The sequence below is a fragment of the Poecilia reticulata genome, linkage group LG3 (assembly GCF_000633615.1).
Source record: "Poecilia reticulata strain Guanapo linkage group LG3, Guppy_female_1.0+MT, whole genome shotgun sequence".
Taxonomy (NCBI): domain Eukaryota; kingdom Metazoa; phylum Chordata; class Actinopteri; order Cyprinodontiformes; family Poeciliidae; genus Poecilia; species Poecilia reticulata.
In genome coordinates, this window is record NC_024333.1 from 7,242,394 (window position 1) to 7,259,304 (window position 16,911).

General features: G+C 40.7%; 1 protein-coding gene across 2 annotated transcripts in view; it reads right to left on the reverse strand.

Moving 5' to 3' along the window:
- cd276 (CD276 molecule) overlaps positions 1–16,911 on the reverse strand; it is a 90,739-nt gene that overhangs the window by 58,757 nt on the left and 15,071 nt on the right. For both annotated transcript variants that reach the window (XR_533281.1, XM_008404749.1), the window contains exons 3-4: positions 9,603–9,953; positions 5,417–5,713 (exon numbers count right to left, since the gene is read on the reverse strand). Coding sequence is in view for 1 of the 2 variants with exons in the window: in XM_008404749.1 (XP_008402971.1) it covers positions 5,417–5,713; positions 9,603–9,953 (648 nt within the window). In the remaining variant the exon portion in view is untranslated. The remainder of the gene's footprint in view (positions 1–5,416; positions 5,714–9,602; positions 9,954–16,911) is intronic.

Genomic DNA, 16,911 nt, shown 5'->3' on the forward strand with positions numbered 1-16,911 from the left:
CTGTCATGTTTAGTTCCAGCTGTCGAACCCACATGAAAGAACACAATCAGGAGACACGCGTTACAAACAATAATGTGGTTTATTGTACAGGGGAAGGGGAAATGGAGTGAGTGTAGAACAGGACTCGGGAAGGGAACCACCAGATCAGCCACTGTTGGTGAGAGGGAGAGGTAAGGCGAGATCAGACGAGGTGCTGTGGGAAATGGCGGAGGCTTACTTAGAGCGGGGGGAATGACTCGTAGGAGCAGACCTCGACCTGGAGGTGGACGGGAGATCCTGGGGACCGCGGGAGGATGGACAGGTAGGAGGCTGTGTGGAGGGCGAGCTGACGGTCGACAGTAGTCCAGAGGTGAGCGTACCGTGGAGTCACAGTACCATCCGGTATGAACTGTGCGATACTGGGGAATCCAAGGAGGACGAAGGACCAGGAGGGGAGTGCTCGGGGCTGGCACCTCTTAGTAACACCAAGGGCGTCRTGGAGATGTACACGGAGAACTTGCAGGCRTAGTTAAAACTCCACTCAGAGAATCACTGGAAAACCTCAGGAAATAAACCTGACAAAAGAACAAACATAAGTTAAATCACTTCAGGAATTAACTCGAGGGCCTCTCACTGGAACGTTATGTTACCATGTAACACAAACACTCAGGCGCCGAAGTGTCAGCTCGCCGCTGTTAAGTAGCCACAGGATCAGCCTCCTAATGCATCGCAGGTGTGTTCCCAGGTCCCCACTGTCTGCTCCAGGGGCTCTGCTCACAGGCGGCATCTGGTGGGGGAAAGAGGAGGTGCAAAGCCTCCCAAAACAAAGAAAACCAAAACAAAAACAGAATCCAGCCTGACACACACACCAGCTGTTGTAAACAAACGCAAACGTGGGTTTATTTCAAACAAGCCCCCCTTGTATCTTGCCACGCGCTATACTATAAATCTTCTGTGTATTTACAAACAGCTTGGGCCATCATCAAGCTGCGCTGTAGCACTCCAGCTGAGAAATGACTCTTATTCATGTGCACCCAGTTGCAGAAAACCACAGTCACCGACGCTTTAATTACAGGTTTTCCCTAGGTTTACTTGTGGAGTTGTTTCCTTCGCCGTCCCTTTAAAAAATCTTTGCTGCATAGCACTTAAGCAGCTTCAGTTTTCTCCAGACTTTCGCTCTGCTCTCGGTTTTTTTCTTTAGCGGGGTCTGTTGATTTAGTCTGATTTTCTTTATCATTTCGTGTACAAATAGGCCTGTCAGTTTTCTAAGAACTGATTACTTGAGATGGAAAACGCCTTGGTGTCTTTTTTTTTGTTTATTTTTCATTTTGTCAATTTGCTCTCATTCATAGGGAAAGTTTCAACGTTTCCTAATAGTTTTATTTTAATGGCAAGAGAGAGAGCATCAGCAAAGAAACCAGAAGAAAGCCGTTCCTTAAAGTGATATGAATGAAAGTGAAACAAGTATTTGACCCCCTACCGACAAGACAGAATGTCGTCATGTAGCGCAAAGATCGATAATTCAAATCAATTACAGATACGCCTGATCACAACTCTTTCTGTGACTAAAGTACACCTCTTGACTGGATCAATTTCTTCCACTCCAACCTCTCCAGCACAATGGGCCAAGGATGTCGGGGACAAGATAGTAGATCCGCCAAAGGCTTGAAAGCTGTCGCTTATTAAAACCTGGAAATCCAAGCGAGATTTTTCGATCCGTAACCACACTGGAGGAGCTTCGTAATTACCATGAAGGCAATCACCAAAACACAGCTGGTAAGACACTGCGCTGTAATGTATCGTCACCTCGCATCCTTCGGGTACAGAACATATGCATGTCTGTCTAAAACTTTGCAAAACAACGTTTCAATGATTCAGCAAAGGCTTGAGGGAATGTGATGTGGCTGAATGATATCAATACTGAGCTGCTCCATTTGTAGGAGGAGAAATAATGAGTTTGACTCAGACAGCATCTTCCTGGCAACCAAACAGAAGTGGTGGCAACGAAGGGTGTAAAATTATTATTACAGTGAATTATTTTTTATCATCATGAGAATCTTGAATTATCGGGGTAACTATGATGTATAGAAACCTCCAAAAAACTAAATGTATCTTTGAGATTATTACTTTTTATGAATTCATTTATTTTATGTAGGTTCCATGAGAGTGGCAATAACTATTAACAGCTATAAAATTTTGTGTTTTTTTATGTTTGTGGTGTCCTGAAGTAGTCTCTATAATCATCTGTAAGTTGGTCATAGACATATAATCTATTATACAATCTACTACTTTTTACCATCCAATTTCTCATTTTTGCAATAGATAACAAAATATCATGATGAACACTTAAGTTCATATCACCATTCCTAAAGGAGACAGAGTGAACTCAACACACTGTTTTAAAAAACTCTTCCCTCGTATGAAAGACTAAAGATGTGTTATGATTTCATCCTTTCAGTCTTACGAGAACGTTGTAAGACAGGGTAACAAAGCAGTGGCTAAAGAATGAGTCATGTCAATAAGCAACAATACGCTTAAAGTTTCTGAAAAGATTAACTGATCAAAATTCATCCTAAGGTGTGTAAAACGTCTACCTATCTGTAAGAAATATCTTATGCTTGAAAAAAAAAGAGTCATCTGCCCAGTTCTAAAACATGTTTAGTTTGGGGATCAAACGCTTCTTTCACTCAGTGGCTTAATATCTTTTATTTTGTGAATGAGACTTTTGCTGAATTGTTTCTTGAAATTTTGTGTTACCACACTGAAATTAAGCTGCAAATAGACACAACAGCTAATAATGCACCAGTCAATCAGCTAGAGATTAGGCTCAGCAAATCTTCCTGCAATCAGCTCTGATTAGTGATCAGACACACTGCAATCAGTTTTTTCCCTATAAAAATGCATCAAACTAAGACTTTGCACCATTTTGTGGACAGATTTCTATGAACACAACAGTCGACAGCATGCACAATATTTTTATGCACTGGTTTGAAGCTCAGTAACTCTCAGATAATATGGACATATCTACTAACATGAATAGGGATAAAATTGAAATCCTTTTTTGGGATGGATTCAACAATACAGACTCTATTAAGGATCATGCAGCATATTCCTCTTGTATTCCTTGGATTAAAAAAAATCTGAACCAGTCAAAATTGGAATCAGTCTGTCAGATTGAAAGAATCGGTGCCTGTCAAATTACAACTACATAAAATATTAACACCTACTGCTTCTGAATCCAAAGAGTAAAGCCCAAAACTCTTAGGATATGATTTGTGATGTTTAATTTTTTTTTATGTCAAGAATAAATCAGTCACAGGAATAAGAGGTCCGTGACACTCAGGCTAAAGGTAATGACATTAATTTGCTATGAGCAGCAGCAGTAATATATTTGAATGAGTATCTGTGTTCTTTGATGCCACTCCAGCGTGTCCCTTGGCTGTCGTTCCAAAAAATAAATGAGCAACGTTCCTGCTGACCATTTTAGACTCTTTTATGCTTATGCCATGATTGTTTGTTGCATTTTAAGACCCTGAATCGTATCTCTGCTCACCACTGGTGTCTTCTACATCCATGCCAAGGAACCAAACCTGGACAGGCGAAATGTTTAGCTTGACATGCTTACAATCTCTGTGCTAATCATGCAATGAAAACCAGCACAAATGCAAAGTTACCTAAATCATTTATGTTATGGCAGGGACTTTAATGGGTTCATTTCAATTAATTAATTAGATAGATAAAAATTTAAATGCAATTACTCACATTTCTGTTCTGGCCAGAACCTTTGTATTTGTGTGTTTCTGGAAGACCTGTAAATCTGATGCACTGACGACATCCACAAACAACAACGATGGACAACAAATCTGCTTCTTTTGGTTTATTTTAGCTTTATAGAAAAAAGCAACCTGTTTGGATGCAGGAAAAGACTGTCGTGTGCAAGTTGTGCTAAAAGGAGTTGGCCTATCACTGAAGTGATTCTAGCCTGAAATACCATCTCAATGCCAAACATTATCCAGCAAGCACAGACCATACTTCATATTTCTTAAGAAGTATTTTTAAAATAAATTTCATGAATGATCAGTGGTATAATAGGAATGGGTATAATAGCACTTTGCATCTTTCTGATGGTTGAATAACCTAAATAACAGATTAGAAACAATAAATATCTGTCAATTTATGCAACAATTTACCTGGCCTTTCAATTGGAAATGTTGCTTAGTCAATATATAGTTTTTGAATAAAATGCAATTAACTGAGATTAATGAATTACACACCCTGCAATTCAGTTGATTAAAATTTTTAAATAGAGTCCAGTTACTAAGTTATTTACGTGGCTTACTCAATCATTTTACAAAAGAGCCATCTAAATGAATGAGAGGCACGGCAGAGGTACTAAACAATAGACTACAACCAAACCTACAGAAGAGCATCAATCTCATAAAATGGAGAAACCAAAGGTAGTCACAGCAACACACTACCAAGACAGCTTCTCCAGTTATATTTGTATTGTCATTGTGTGCTCAATACTCCCCCACCTCCCCATTGGTCCTTCTGACTGGTTATCTGTCCTGTTTTGAGGGCAAGCAAACTGTTAGAAAGGCCACCTTCACTCAGCCGTCCAGTCCTGCCAATCGGCCGTCCTGTTTCCAGACAGCACAGTCATTTCCCAGCCCAGTGGAGCAGCACTCCCTGACCTCTGCCTCGACCTCCGTCTCAACAGGCCGAGCACCAGCACCAGCTACAGTCCAGAGAGCCAGCTTGGGCCACCTCTTCTTATTTATGAGCCATTTCACACAGTGCTGCTCCCATTAGAGACCCAGCCCTAGCCCACCCTTACATGGCATTCTCGTCACATTTAACACAGAGAATACACCAGCAGGGCCAGGGAGACACGGCTGGGTGGTGCCTTGAGGTGAGGCTGAAAAGACCATTAAAATCATCACGGCGCTGCTGTCACAAGTAGAGTGTAAGTGATTTGAGAAAGGTAAACATGTGAAACCAGTCTACGGTTGACAAGGTACTTCCTGTAGAGAACATCTAGAGAACCAGTCACTTCCTTTTTGCATGAGTTCATTATACTGCCAAGTCTTTTGAAGTTTCTGATAAACAGCAACTTGACTACGCTTAGAGAAAATATCCCCCACTGATCTAACTTAACCATGCAAAAGAACTGACAGGTAAAGCTTTCTGGAGTGCGAGAAAAATGTTCTTTATTTCCCAGTGGTTTCATTGCAGCTTAAAAAAAACACTCCACAGTGTTAAAACTCCACGGCAGGAAAACTCGGCAGACAGACTGGTTCACAAAAGTATACAACATTTTAATGAGAAACTCTGGAAATGCTCCACTGGAAACAAGACTGGTCTGTAAATTCTGCAGTGATGAAATTCAAACACGCACACCAGCCAGCACAGAGTAACTGAGAAAACCCTTACCCACCTGTGACTGTGACAAAGATGGAGCGTTCTTCACTAAGCAGCGGGTTGATCAGTCTGCAGCTGAAGGAGCTGTTGGGCTCCAGCACGACGGTCAGCACACTGGTCATGGTGAACAGCCCTTGTTCATTAGCCACCACTGAAGTTGTGATGTTGTCCGTCAGGTTGCGTCCACTCCCGTCCTGCCATATGACATCGGCCTTGGGATACCCGCCATAGGCCACACAGGTCAGGGCCACCTCGTCCCCAGGCCGCAGGTTGAATTCAGGCTCCAATGTGACCTCAGGCTTGGTGTAAGGAGCTGCAGGAGGAGAGCACAAAGAATAGCTAACAGTTAGCGGCTAATGGTAAGTAGATCTGGTGACAGGTTTATCTGAGGTAAAAATATATCAGAACTCCAGAGGAGTGTCATGAGCATCGTTTCTTGCCATAAGCAGACACTGAATTTCTCATTAGTTAAGTGAACCTAGACAGTAGGTGACTGAACTTTGAAATAGACAGCTCTATTGGTACTGGTGACAACTACCTAAAGAGTTGTTGCTCTAGTGCTTAGAAATCAATTATTGATGCAATATGACCCAAGATTTTTTCATCAGCATCTTCATCTAAATTATTCTTAGTGTCAGTGCTGATTTCCTTTATAAATCATAAATCAAACAAACTAAATAAAAACGCTTAGCTAGACAAAAGTCCGTGACCATAGATCCTTGTAGTGATCTTGTGATGATGAATCCAAAGAACAATCCATAGTCCTAACGACAGATGACAGCTGCAATGAATATAATAGTTAGCTTAGCCTTTTCTGAATTAGGGAAAAACTTCACTAGCACTTGCTTAACGGTCCTCTCTTTGATATTAGCAAGGAACACCCAGCTTGTTTTCTTCCACCTTTAGATAAAAACATGTAAAATAGTTTCTCCTGTGTTGTATGACACGCTTTCATTTTAGTTGTACCATGTCCGTGTGGTCATCTTCTCTTTAGCAAATGTACTGGATGTGCTTCTTAATCGGCCACCTCCTCGTGTTTTTATGTGTCTGGGTGCCACACTTGCATGACATTTGTAAAATGATTATCAGCCATATTCACATCACAAAGTATCCAAAAACAGAATATTATGCATACAATTCTACTAGAGGTGTGGGCAAGACAACAATGTTGACCCTGCTGAGTGCTGCGCCCAACTCCTTTGGTTGTGGTTCAACTGTGAAAGTTCATGTTTGTGGGACAGAACTGCTTAGAGAAGGGTTTCTTTTTGCACATCTGTGATGTATCGGTTTTATGAAACAGTCCATTGAGACAAAAGGACAGCAGAAACGCCGACTCAGTGTTCTTCTTTTCAGGTTGTCTGCAGTGAGTTTCGCCCTCAAAATTGCCTGATATGATTCCAATTAAGTTCCTAATTATATTTAAGGAGCTTAGTGTATCAGAGAACATCAGATCCTACAGACAGAGACATTTTCTACATGTAGCAGTAATGCCATGCTGCTTTACTCCAAAGATGCTCCCTCTGGAGAACCGAGCCAACTCCCTGAGAGGGATTTGGCTCTCTAGAGGTGGTGACACATAGCAGAAGCAAAAAAAAAGAGGGCTGGCAGTCCCTGGGAGAACACTAAATGGATAGCTCATCTGGAATCAGAGACTGCACAGCCCATGGCACCAAAAAGGTAGAAGGAAGGAGGTGAAAGATCCTTTGTCAGACTTGGAGAGAGAAACACCTTTTTACAACCCCGAAAGGTAAAACCCAAGTAAAAAAGGAAGAAAGGAAGAGACAATCGTGGCACAGCAAAGCAAAGGCTGAAGGAGCTGAAGTTGAGATTAAATAAGTTTGTCTTTACTGCTTTTTAAAAAGTGGGGTTCTCAACACCGAGACAGAATGAGCACCGACTCCAGCTGTGCATTTGACTTACAGATTTCCATCAAGGCCCGCTTTCATTTTCTTTCAGCACAGCGTGAAGAAAGTTTGCAGTACTAAGCGCAAATGCGACCCAAAAATAGAACATCTAATAATGCGCACCATAAAATCAAACCAATTTGTCACTGCAGGACACACTGACAGATCAAAAAATGTTAGCTATCAACACCTCCCAATACGCATCCTTCCTGGGAGGATCTGAAGCAATCTCACAACAGATATAGAAATGTGAGAAGGAAGGAAAGGCACACAATATCATTATAAATAAATAAAAGGCTCTCAGCTGTGAAGAGGGGCAGTGTGGTCTCACAGCACGGAAGATGTTAGTGATGCTTGATTGACCGTGACAACAGCTAATAATCAAAGTCAGCACATATTGACCATGACAAGGACCACAATCAACGCGTATTGACAAAAAAACAATCTTCGGCAGCCCAGAGGAAGCTGTTTATTACCTGTTTACATCTTGTGGGAAGAAATTATCCTAAATCAACTGCGCCATAAGTGTGTATGTGTCTGAGAAGGCACAATAAGCAGTGATCTCTTAAAAATTTATTATTTTGTTTGTTTAGTTAACACGTCTCAGAAACTGCGCCTGCGTTTTATGGGCTGGAAACATCTCGAGGTGCTTCCGATATTTGATTAAAAAACTAAATTAATTTAATTTAATATATGTTTCTAATTTTAATTCATTAAAAATATGTTTTGTTTTTTTGTAAACACAATCGTCCTTATTGGTTTTTGCAAAGTTCATCACCTGAGTTATCCTTGCATGCAGAGATTTAATTAGTTATTTGGGTATTTTACACAGAGCTACAACACCAGTTCATATTGCAGGTTTTTGTGAACGCCTACCACTTGCACTGGAGATCAAAATTAACAATTAACAGAATTTCCTAAATGTCAAGATCACTTTGTAGTCATATTCCAAAGTATCCAAAGATGAGAAACGAGCAAAACGTATTTGTTTGTTAAGTTGCACATACTCTGAGGCACCAGGTAAAAACAAAAAAAATTTAAAAATCAACAAAAGAAAACTGATTAAAATAAAGAACAGTAGTGCATCTGACTTCCCTGGCATTTATATAAAATTAATAATAAATCATGCATTGCATTGTTGGAGGGGAGTTTGGCAAACAGAAAGCATGTTGGCATTCATGGTTGAAAATTACGGCTGAAAAGAGAAGTGGTCCAAAGTTTACTTTGGCTCTGACAGTAATGGTTTTTGGGTAGCAAAGGTAATATTCTGTTTGTGAAAAAGACTGAGCACAAAGTCTAAAGAAACAAGTGAAAGGTGGAGACGGAAGGGCTATTGTTTCAAGAATGTTTTGTGCAAAAGGAATTGGGTCTCTTATCTACATGGCAGAGAAAAACAGTTTGTCACACAGCGAAACAGACAAAGCAGTCCCTTGGAAATGAAAACACTTAAATAATAAGATGGCCAACCAAGACTAGAGATGTGCTGAGCTTATTCAAAGCAAGGACCTGTACACTTTCGACTAATTGTTGACTGTTGTATCCATCAGGAACTTTAGTTGTAATTGTTCTCCATGCCACAGTCATTGCTGCAAAATGAAGATGCTGTTTAGAAACAAAGACTTTGTGAGGCTCTAGTAGCCTTTCTTCCCAGTAATCAGACAGAAATTGGCCAGTGAGAGAGAGGGGGAGAAGACATGAGGCAAAAACCCCAGGTTGGTGAACCAAACCCAGATGGCCTATTTAAATAGATTGAAAACAGCTGTAAAACATATCACAATACAAGCGATTCATATCAGTCGATGTCAATAAATGTTGATTCATTTTTTTTTATTTAAACATCTGAAATATTGGTGGCCTGACATTTTCTGTTTTAACCAGTTTTCACTCCATGCCGTTCTTTCTTATTTTTAAGCAGTTTTGAAGCACAGTGGCAAAACTTTAAACTGCTGTTGCTCAAGTTACTCGATGGGTTGCGAGCCACCAACCTTGCATAGAGAGGTTGAGTCTTTCTTCTGCCTACGTTCCCCAGAATGCTGTGCGGTTTTGCATCGGAGTTCAGTGAAATTATTGAATATTCTATCAGATATATTAGCTATTTACATTGAACACATATTTATAGCGATATATGTTGTAATTTATTTATTTTCCAGCCCTATCACTTTTATATTCTTTCTCTTATATTGTCAAGTGCTCAAGAACTGTTCTTACTTTTGATCACCAGTATATTTGTGATCCCACTGCTCCCAAAAATGCAGCCCCCCTAACCCTATCTGTCACAGATCTCATAACTCAACTCACCTGCGACCTGAAGCAGCAAGGCAGCGCTGTCGTACTCTTGCACTCTGACAAAGCAGGTATAGCTGCCCTCGTCAGCAACCGCCACCCTTCGTAGTAGGAGGGAAGCGTTGCCCATGGTCAGCTGGGAAGGGAAGAGGCTGGTTCGGTTGGCGTAGCTCTCTGCCTGCTCCGTCAGCTGGTCCTGCCCCATGAAGAACCCATGGACGCTGCGCTTGGTGTCAGTCAGCTGCCAGAACACAGTTACGTCGGACAGGTTGAAGGGACTCGTGTGGCTGAAGGAGCAGTTGAGGGCGACGTCTTTTCCATGCAGCACCACCACTGGGAGGTCTGGGACTTGCAGTTCCAGCTTAGCTGCAAGAGAAGATGAGAGGCATACATGAGATTTAATCAATAAAATCAATCACACAGACAATCATTTCATGTACAAAATCATCAACGCATTTTCATTTTCAAGTTCTTTACATTAAAATGTCTTTACCATCACTTAATACCTAATATCATTTTGACACTTAAAGCTGAAGTATGTAACTTTTATAAAACATATCTTCTTACATTTTCGTTGAAACTGTCACTATGTCGTGATAGTATGATGTGAAACAGATAACCTGTGAAAAGAAATTGATCTCCTCTGCTTTCTCCTGGTGCCAACTGGAAACAACCAATCAGAGCCAGAAGGAGAATCTTGGTGTTGACAATCATGCTTGTGTACACATTACTCATACCCCTCGTCGCCTTTGCTCCTTACAGCATCTTCCTGGGACAGTAAGTTGTTTCTAAGACCTCAGAAGGGAGGTGGAAGAGCTCAATCAGACAGATTATCTGTCTCATATTATACCGTCACGACATAGTGACAGCTTTAACAAATATACAAAAAAAGTATAAAAGTAATATACTGCAGCTTTTAGAATTCAAAAATATAAAATAAATAACATTAGCAAATACTACGTGGCCCAGGCAGAGGGTAAACATACAGTATTCACTGGATCACAGCTTTAATTTGATGTGCACTGTTCAGATGTGACTGACTGACACCTACACGTATCTGGAAGCCTTTGAACACAAAGTCATTGCAGCATTTGGAGATGTACGCTGTGGTTCTTTCAGAAATGCGCTGTCTGGTTGCACGGCAGAGTAGCATGAAGAGGGTAAGCTGAAATGAGCGTGAGAGGGAAGGAGCGAGGGGATCTGAAGGTAAGCATCAGGACTTTTCTCGCGTTCCTGAAAGCTTTGCCTCCTGGTGATGGCTCAGTGCTGTAAAACTCAGCAACGGAGGCAACATCTGTTTGGCTTTAGTTTAATCTTTAGTTAAATCTAGCACAAAAAAAAATCTGGGAAAGTGGTGATGGTGCAGGGAGATAAGTGAAGCAAAAGCATTAAATGTGTGATCTTTGTGCTTCCTGACTTGATTTTTTGTTTTTCACTTCTTGCATCCGCACACGTGCGGCAGCGCCCTTGTGTGTACCGTTTGTCTAGACTGGGCCAAGAGCAAAGTCCACACTGCATAATCATTCTGAATTAGTAGCCATCTCAGGCAGACTAGAGTACATTCATGGTATTCTCAAGAGTCAGCATTCTCCATTGATCCCTGTCTGCTGCTATACAACTTGGAGACACTCATCAGCATCACAGGGGAGAAAAATTCCACTCGGGGGGGCCCCCTCGGAGCAACGCGCTCTACTTCCTGCTCAGCCTCTCTAATTGTTGTAATCACGGTGGCATTTTAGCCTCCTCACCCCATTTTGAGCTCCGTCTATCACGGCGCCCATGTCGGTGGTGGACCACGTCGCCGTGAAGGAGATTCAGCTGCAGGAGAGGTGTGAGAATTACTTCCCCCCATTAACAACAAACAGCTCTTTCATCTGAAAGGGTTTCATATAAAGAGGTATTGCCAAGTCAAGGCAAACCCCTATATTTAATCACATTCTGCCATTCCCTACTAGGAGGCAACTCTCTCTCTCTCTCTCTTTCTCTGAATCACACCCCCACTGACACCAACCCGTTCGTCTGCGAGAACAGTGCCACCTCATGTCTCACCTCACAAGTGCAGAGAGGAGAATGGAAAAAACGCACAGATGTCGGTACAATGAAGTGTGTGAAGCTCGCAGCATGGGTGCTACGATTTCACGGGAAGCCTCTCAGTCTGAGAAAAGGATTTCTTTCCATCGAAACATAAAATCAAAAGGTTTAAATAAGAAAACAAATAAAAAGGTAAATCTCTCTCTGAAGGGGCTAAAATGACTTGATTTTTAGCTTAAATCACAGTGTGTATACCAACAAAGCGCCAACTTAAAAAAAACTGTTCTCTTGACTTAAAAATTAGAAGAGACATAAGGCTTCCCCCCCACTTCTAAACTGCAATTACAAAAGCTCCTCTGCTGCTGTGGGGGTTATCTCCCCATATTGTGCTCACACTCACTCAGCAGGGTTGCACAATACCAAAAAGTTATCGCAGCAAAGCAAAGCAAAGCAGACGCAGCAGCATTGTTTCGGCATCGCCTGGGTACGCCGAGTTGGTATTTCCAATGCGTTTTCAGGGTGGCCCAGCGTTTGCTGTGCAAGTGTTTTTTGTTTTTTGTTTTTTTTTACAGGAGCAGAGGGGTCAGTGACAGCCCTCTTCGAGGCATGCATGTTGAAAGGAGGAGGGGAGAGAGCAATTAAATCACTCCCCGAGCAGCCTGGGATGACTCACACCACTGACTTCATACACAAAAGGAGGGGTGGGAGAGGGAAATAGAAAAGAGAAGATTGGCGCTGAGCTCATACTTAAAGATAATATCTGGAAACAAGCCAGCAAAGAGTGTGATGGAAGCTCACAGTCTAATCCCTCAACCAGGACCAAAGCCATGTCAGAGAGAGGGAGCGATAGAAACTCGTCTTTTTTGGCAAACATCTTGCATTCTCCTCCGTGTTTTCCTCCCCGCTCCTCGAACCGGTGACTCTGTCTTGACTACCTGGGCCTGAGAGGATGATGCACCTTTACATACGGATCTTTAGCAGATAACCAGGCATGCACTGGCAAAGCAGCAAATTCAACCCATTTTTCTTAACCAAAAACTGGAATAAAAAAGATAATCCAGTTAGACTATGCATGTATGCTGATGACACAGTTTTATATGTGGCTTTTAAAGCCATCTGTCTGTGTAATTGGAGTCTTTTGCTGCATGAAAAGTCATATCTCATGTTAAAGGTTAATGCTGTATCAACTTGTTTTCCTGATCTTTGTCCATCAGTAATGATTTAAGCCGAAAAACAAAAAAAGGCAAATTATGGAAAACAAGTCTTCTGGTCCTAGGTAATTGATTATTAACTTTGAAAGTTTCATTGAATTTGCTTTATTTTTCTATACTGGTATAGTACAGCTCTTTAACTCAGTTTTGTATGTACATTTTGACCTTTATGTAATATCTTCATGTGCCCAAACTCAAGCGTGGCTTTGTATCCGTTTATTCAGTACCTTTATAAAACAGAATTAAAATATGGTGGGAGGTGAAATGCAATCACACCTTGTTTTAGTCAAGTGGAAAGCCAAAATAAGATGGAAAACATTATTTCTGTGAGAAAATGAGTGAAAGTGGTGGAAACTCTCCTGCAAAATCACTTGGACCGATGTGAGAAGACAGATGGAAGACAGAATTATTCAAATTTGATAACAAAATTAAGATAATTTACAACAATAATTGGAGAGAATGGATGTTTTACTGTCTACTATTATCACTAGTTTTGTTTTTGCTCTATTGAAAAATCAAATCTGATTTTTTTTAAGAAATGTACTTAAGTCTGTCTCTTTATAATGGAAAGGTATATTTACTTTACTGCTATTCCATCCTAATTTAAATAACTCACCTCACCTATAAAGAAATGGTTGTCCTTAAAAAAGGTAAGAGGCCCTAAAAAGTATTTCTCTAACACAGTCCGGGACATTTTATGGAGCGCAGGCCTCATTTATTCTACGTTAGGTGTTGACTTTAATAATGCTGTTCATTCAAATGGGATAAAATATGCAAATGCAGATTATTTTTATGGCAATATTTAAGAGAGTATTTTCTATCTAAGGTACACAGAAAATTCTGTGTTACTAGAATAAGATAAAAAATATATATTTTTTACAGATGCATAATCAAATAAAAACATAATATTGTGTTTAGCCAATTGACTTCAACAACAGCTTTAGTTGTACACATGGTGAAAATAACGTCGCTTCACGTTTTACATAAAAATAAAAATGGCAACAACTATAAACTATAGTGTCTTTTCCTCAAAATCCTATCACTAAATTAAAATGGCAGGTCAACATTAAAGCCGTCTTAAAGCGAACATAAGGGAGCAGCAGACTGCGTTGCATGGAGGGCAAGAGACTGGACAGCACAGACGCACAAGCAGAGATCATAGACGTCATGGAAAATGCGCTCATCAGAGGTGAAACACCACGATCCAAAGCAAATCACAGTGTGCTGTTTTTGATCTGCCAATGTTTACAACAAGCACGTCGTGTACAGACGCTGAGCGATCAGCTCTGCTCTGGTAACCTAGGAAAAGAAAACAAAAAAAAAACATGTTCTCTCCAAGGATACAAGCAAGAGCCGGAGAGATTAAAGATTACAACAGAGGTGGTCTTTAGAGGGGGGCTTGTGGGGAGGCCCGTGGAGTCTTCTCAGGGGTGCAGGTGAGGATCCTACGTCTCCTTCCCTCACCCCAATAAAGAGATGCTCAGAAGCCATAGAGGGCAGGCTGAGAGACGTCAGGCGGTGGGGATTTACACGCTGCACTTTGTGTTTATGGGCCTCAACTCTGTCTGAGTGCCTGCGAGACGGAGACGAGCACTTTCACAGCCGACATGAAATAAACTCATTACAGCCTTTGCGAGTGTTGGCAATGGGCCCCGCTCGCCAGCCAGACACGGGCCCAGCTAGAATAAGGCTGCAAGTGATCTTCACACTGAGCTCCACTCGTACTTTCATGGCTACCCACCACCTTGTCAATATCAGCTGCTCTTGCCATCCTGACAGCCTTAGATATGCGAGACTTGGCTGCTGCCGGATTTGCCTCTACATGGGACTTTTCCATTCCGCTCTCTTTCCATGAGATGAGTGTGAAGGCTGACTGTAAGATTGAGAGACAGCGGGGTTTCAAGCAAGACAGCACTTATGTGCATCTGAGCTATTAAAGAAAGACTGCGTGCAAGGTAATGGACAAGGCTATTTGCTCAGTAAATGACCTCGCATTAACCTTGGAAATGCAGACATGCAAGCACACATGCGTGCTCCCTCGTGCATTTATGTTTACAGTACAGGTACGCACATCAGATTACTGGAAGCAGGATTGTAAGTGGTTCGACGTTTCAATTGTAATTTTATTAGAGATTTTGAACTCTGTTGACAATCAGTCCAACCCTGTTGTTCTGTGGTTTATGATGAGCAAGTAGTTTCTGAAGTCAAGGCCTTTAAATTTACTTGGAGTTACTACAGTGCCCATTTAACATTTTTACATTTTGGCACATTACAAAGATTTTTTTTTTGTACAGTCTAAAAATTATGGCAGGTGTGGATGTTCAGCTCCCTCAAATCAATACTTTTAAGAGCCACCTTGCTGGGACTGCAGCAGCCTGTCTTTTGCGTCATTTTTCCAAACTTTTTGCAGATCTGGAAACTGAAATTTTGCCAGCTCTTTGCAAAATAGCTCAATCTCAATCAAATTAGATGAAGAGCATGTTTTTGGATTTAGTCTTTGATTCTCAAAAGCATTTGGGTCTGAACTTTGATTGGACCATTTGAAACACAAATGTGTCTTGGTCAAAACCATCCCATTGTAGCTGTATGCTTAGGATCCTTTTGGAAGGTGAAATGTATCCCTCACCTTTCTAATTCGTAGAAATTCATCCTCATAGTGCAGTTTGTTTGTAAACAAAATGTTCATCTTTAAATGCGGTAAAATATGGTTGAACAAAATATTGACTTGGAGAGGGCGGCTGAAAGTACAAACTACATAGAAATCTGTGGTTCTAATGCGTACAGTAAAATACTTGCATACCATACACACACAGAAGGATTCTCAAAGGATTACAGATGTTTGAATTACCTAAACAGCTTTCGCCACTGCATGAACCAAGACACATTTCAAAAGCCTCTCAGCAAGCACAGTTCACATTTAATAACATGCAGTGTAAAGGTGCAATTAGTAAGTTTAATAATGGCTACATCCTCTTTTAGTAAGCTAGTTTAAGGACACCGCTGTAGCTGCATAACATACTGGGACATAGGAAACAAAACCAGTAATATTTAATAAGAAGCCAGAAAATATAATTTATTTGCAGGAAAGTAATTAAAAGTACATCCCACCAGAGCCAAAGTGTGAATGTCTTAAAAGGTGCTTTTAATTAGCTTTAAACAGATCCAATCACTTCCACTAAATACGACACAAAACAAGCCAGTGTGACAAATGTGATTACAATGTAAAGAAATTTGTTTTTTAAATTCTGTTTTATGCTACTTTCCTATTTTTCAGTTTAATAATTTTGATCTCCATTTACAGAAGTGTCTCCGCACTGGAGTCATAAAACCACGTTCCTTCAATGTACTGCAGAAAAAAAATATTTTTAGTCAGATTTTTTTTTAAGTGTGAACGAAACCTCTCCTTGATGTCTGCTCCTTGATGATGGGTTGGTACAAAATGTCTTGAAGTAGATGCCAACGTTTCATACCCAACCAAAACTGCAAAGGCACATAATAGCAAAGAGGCAAAATGATTGGCTGTGGTAAGGATTCTAGTTCTGCAATTTATACTCCGATTTTATTCCGACATGTTGCCATTTTGTCTCTTAAAACGGTTTGTATTACACGACATATTGTTCCATCATATCTCCCATGTTTTAAACATCTAACTTAACATTGTGTGCACTTTGGTCTTTGGTGAGTGAATAAATACTGACGAAAAGTCTGGGTTTCCCTCAGTGTTTTATAAGCCTGGCGGGTCACCAGGCTTAACTTGCATCCCCACCAGGCTAAGAGATTTTAGGGAAGTTTTCATGTTTGCCTTTTTTAAGACTGTATAGTTGGGTGTTTAGGTATTGTTAATAATGTATCCCAATAACACATAACTATCTAGTGACATTTTCAAATTTTCTGTCAACTTTAAACATTTTTTAACTCAATGACACGGTGGGCCACTGGATGAATACCACCATGCTTGGGAAGTTTTCTGGGGGAAAACCCACAAATTAAATTAAAACAAAGCTGCATTATTAACATATTTGGCTCATTTAAAAAAATATAATAATTTTATCTTTTAAATTTTTGCAATTTAAAAGTTTGTA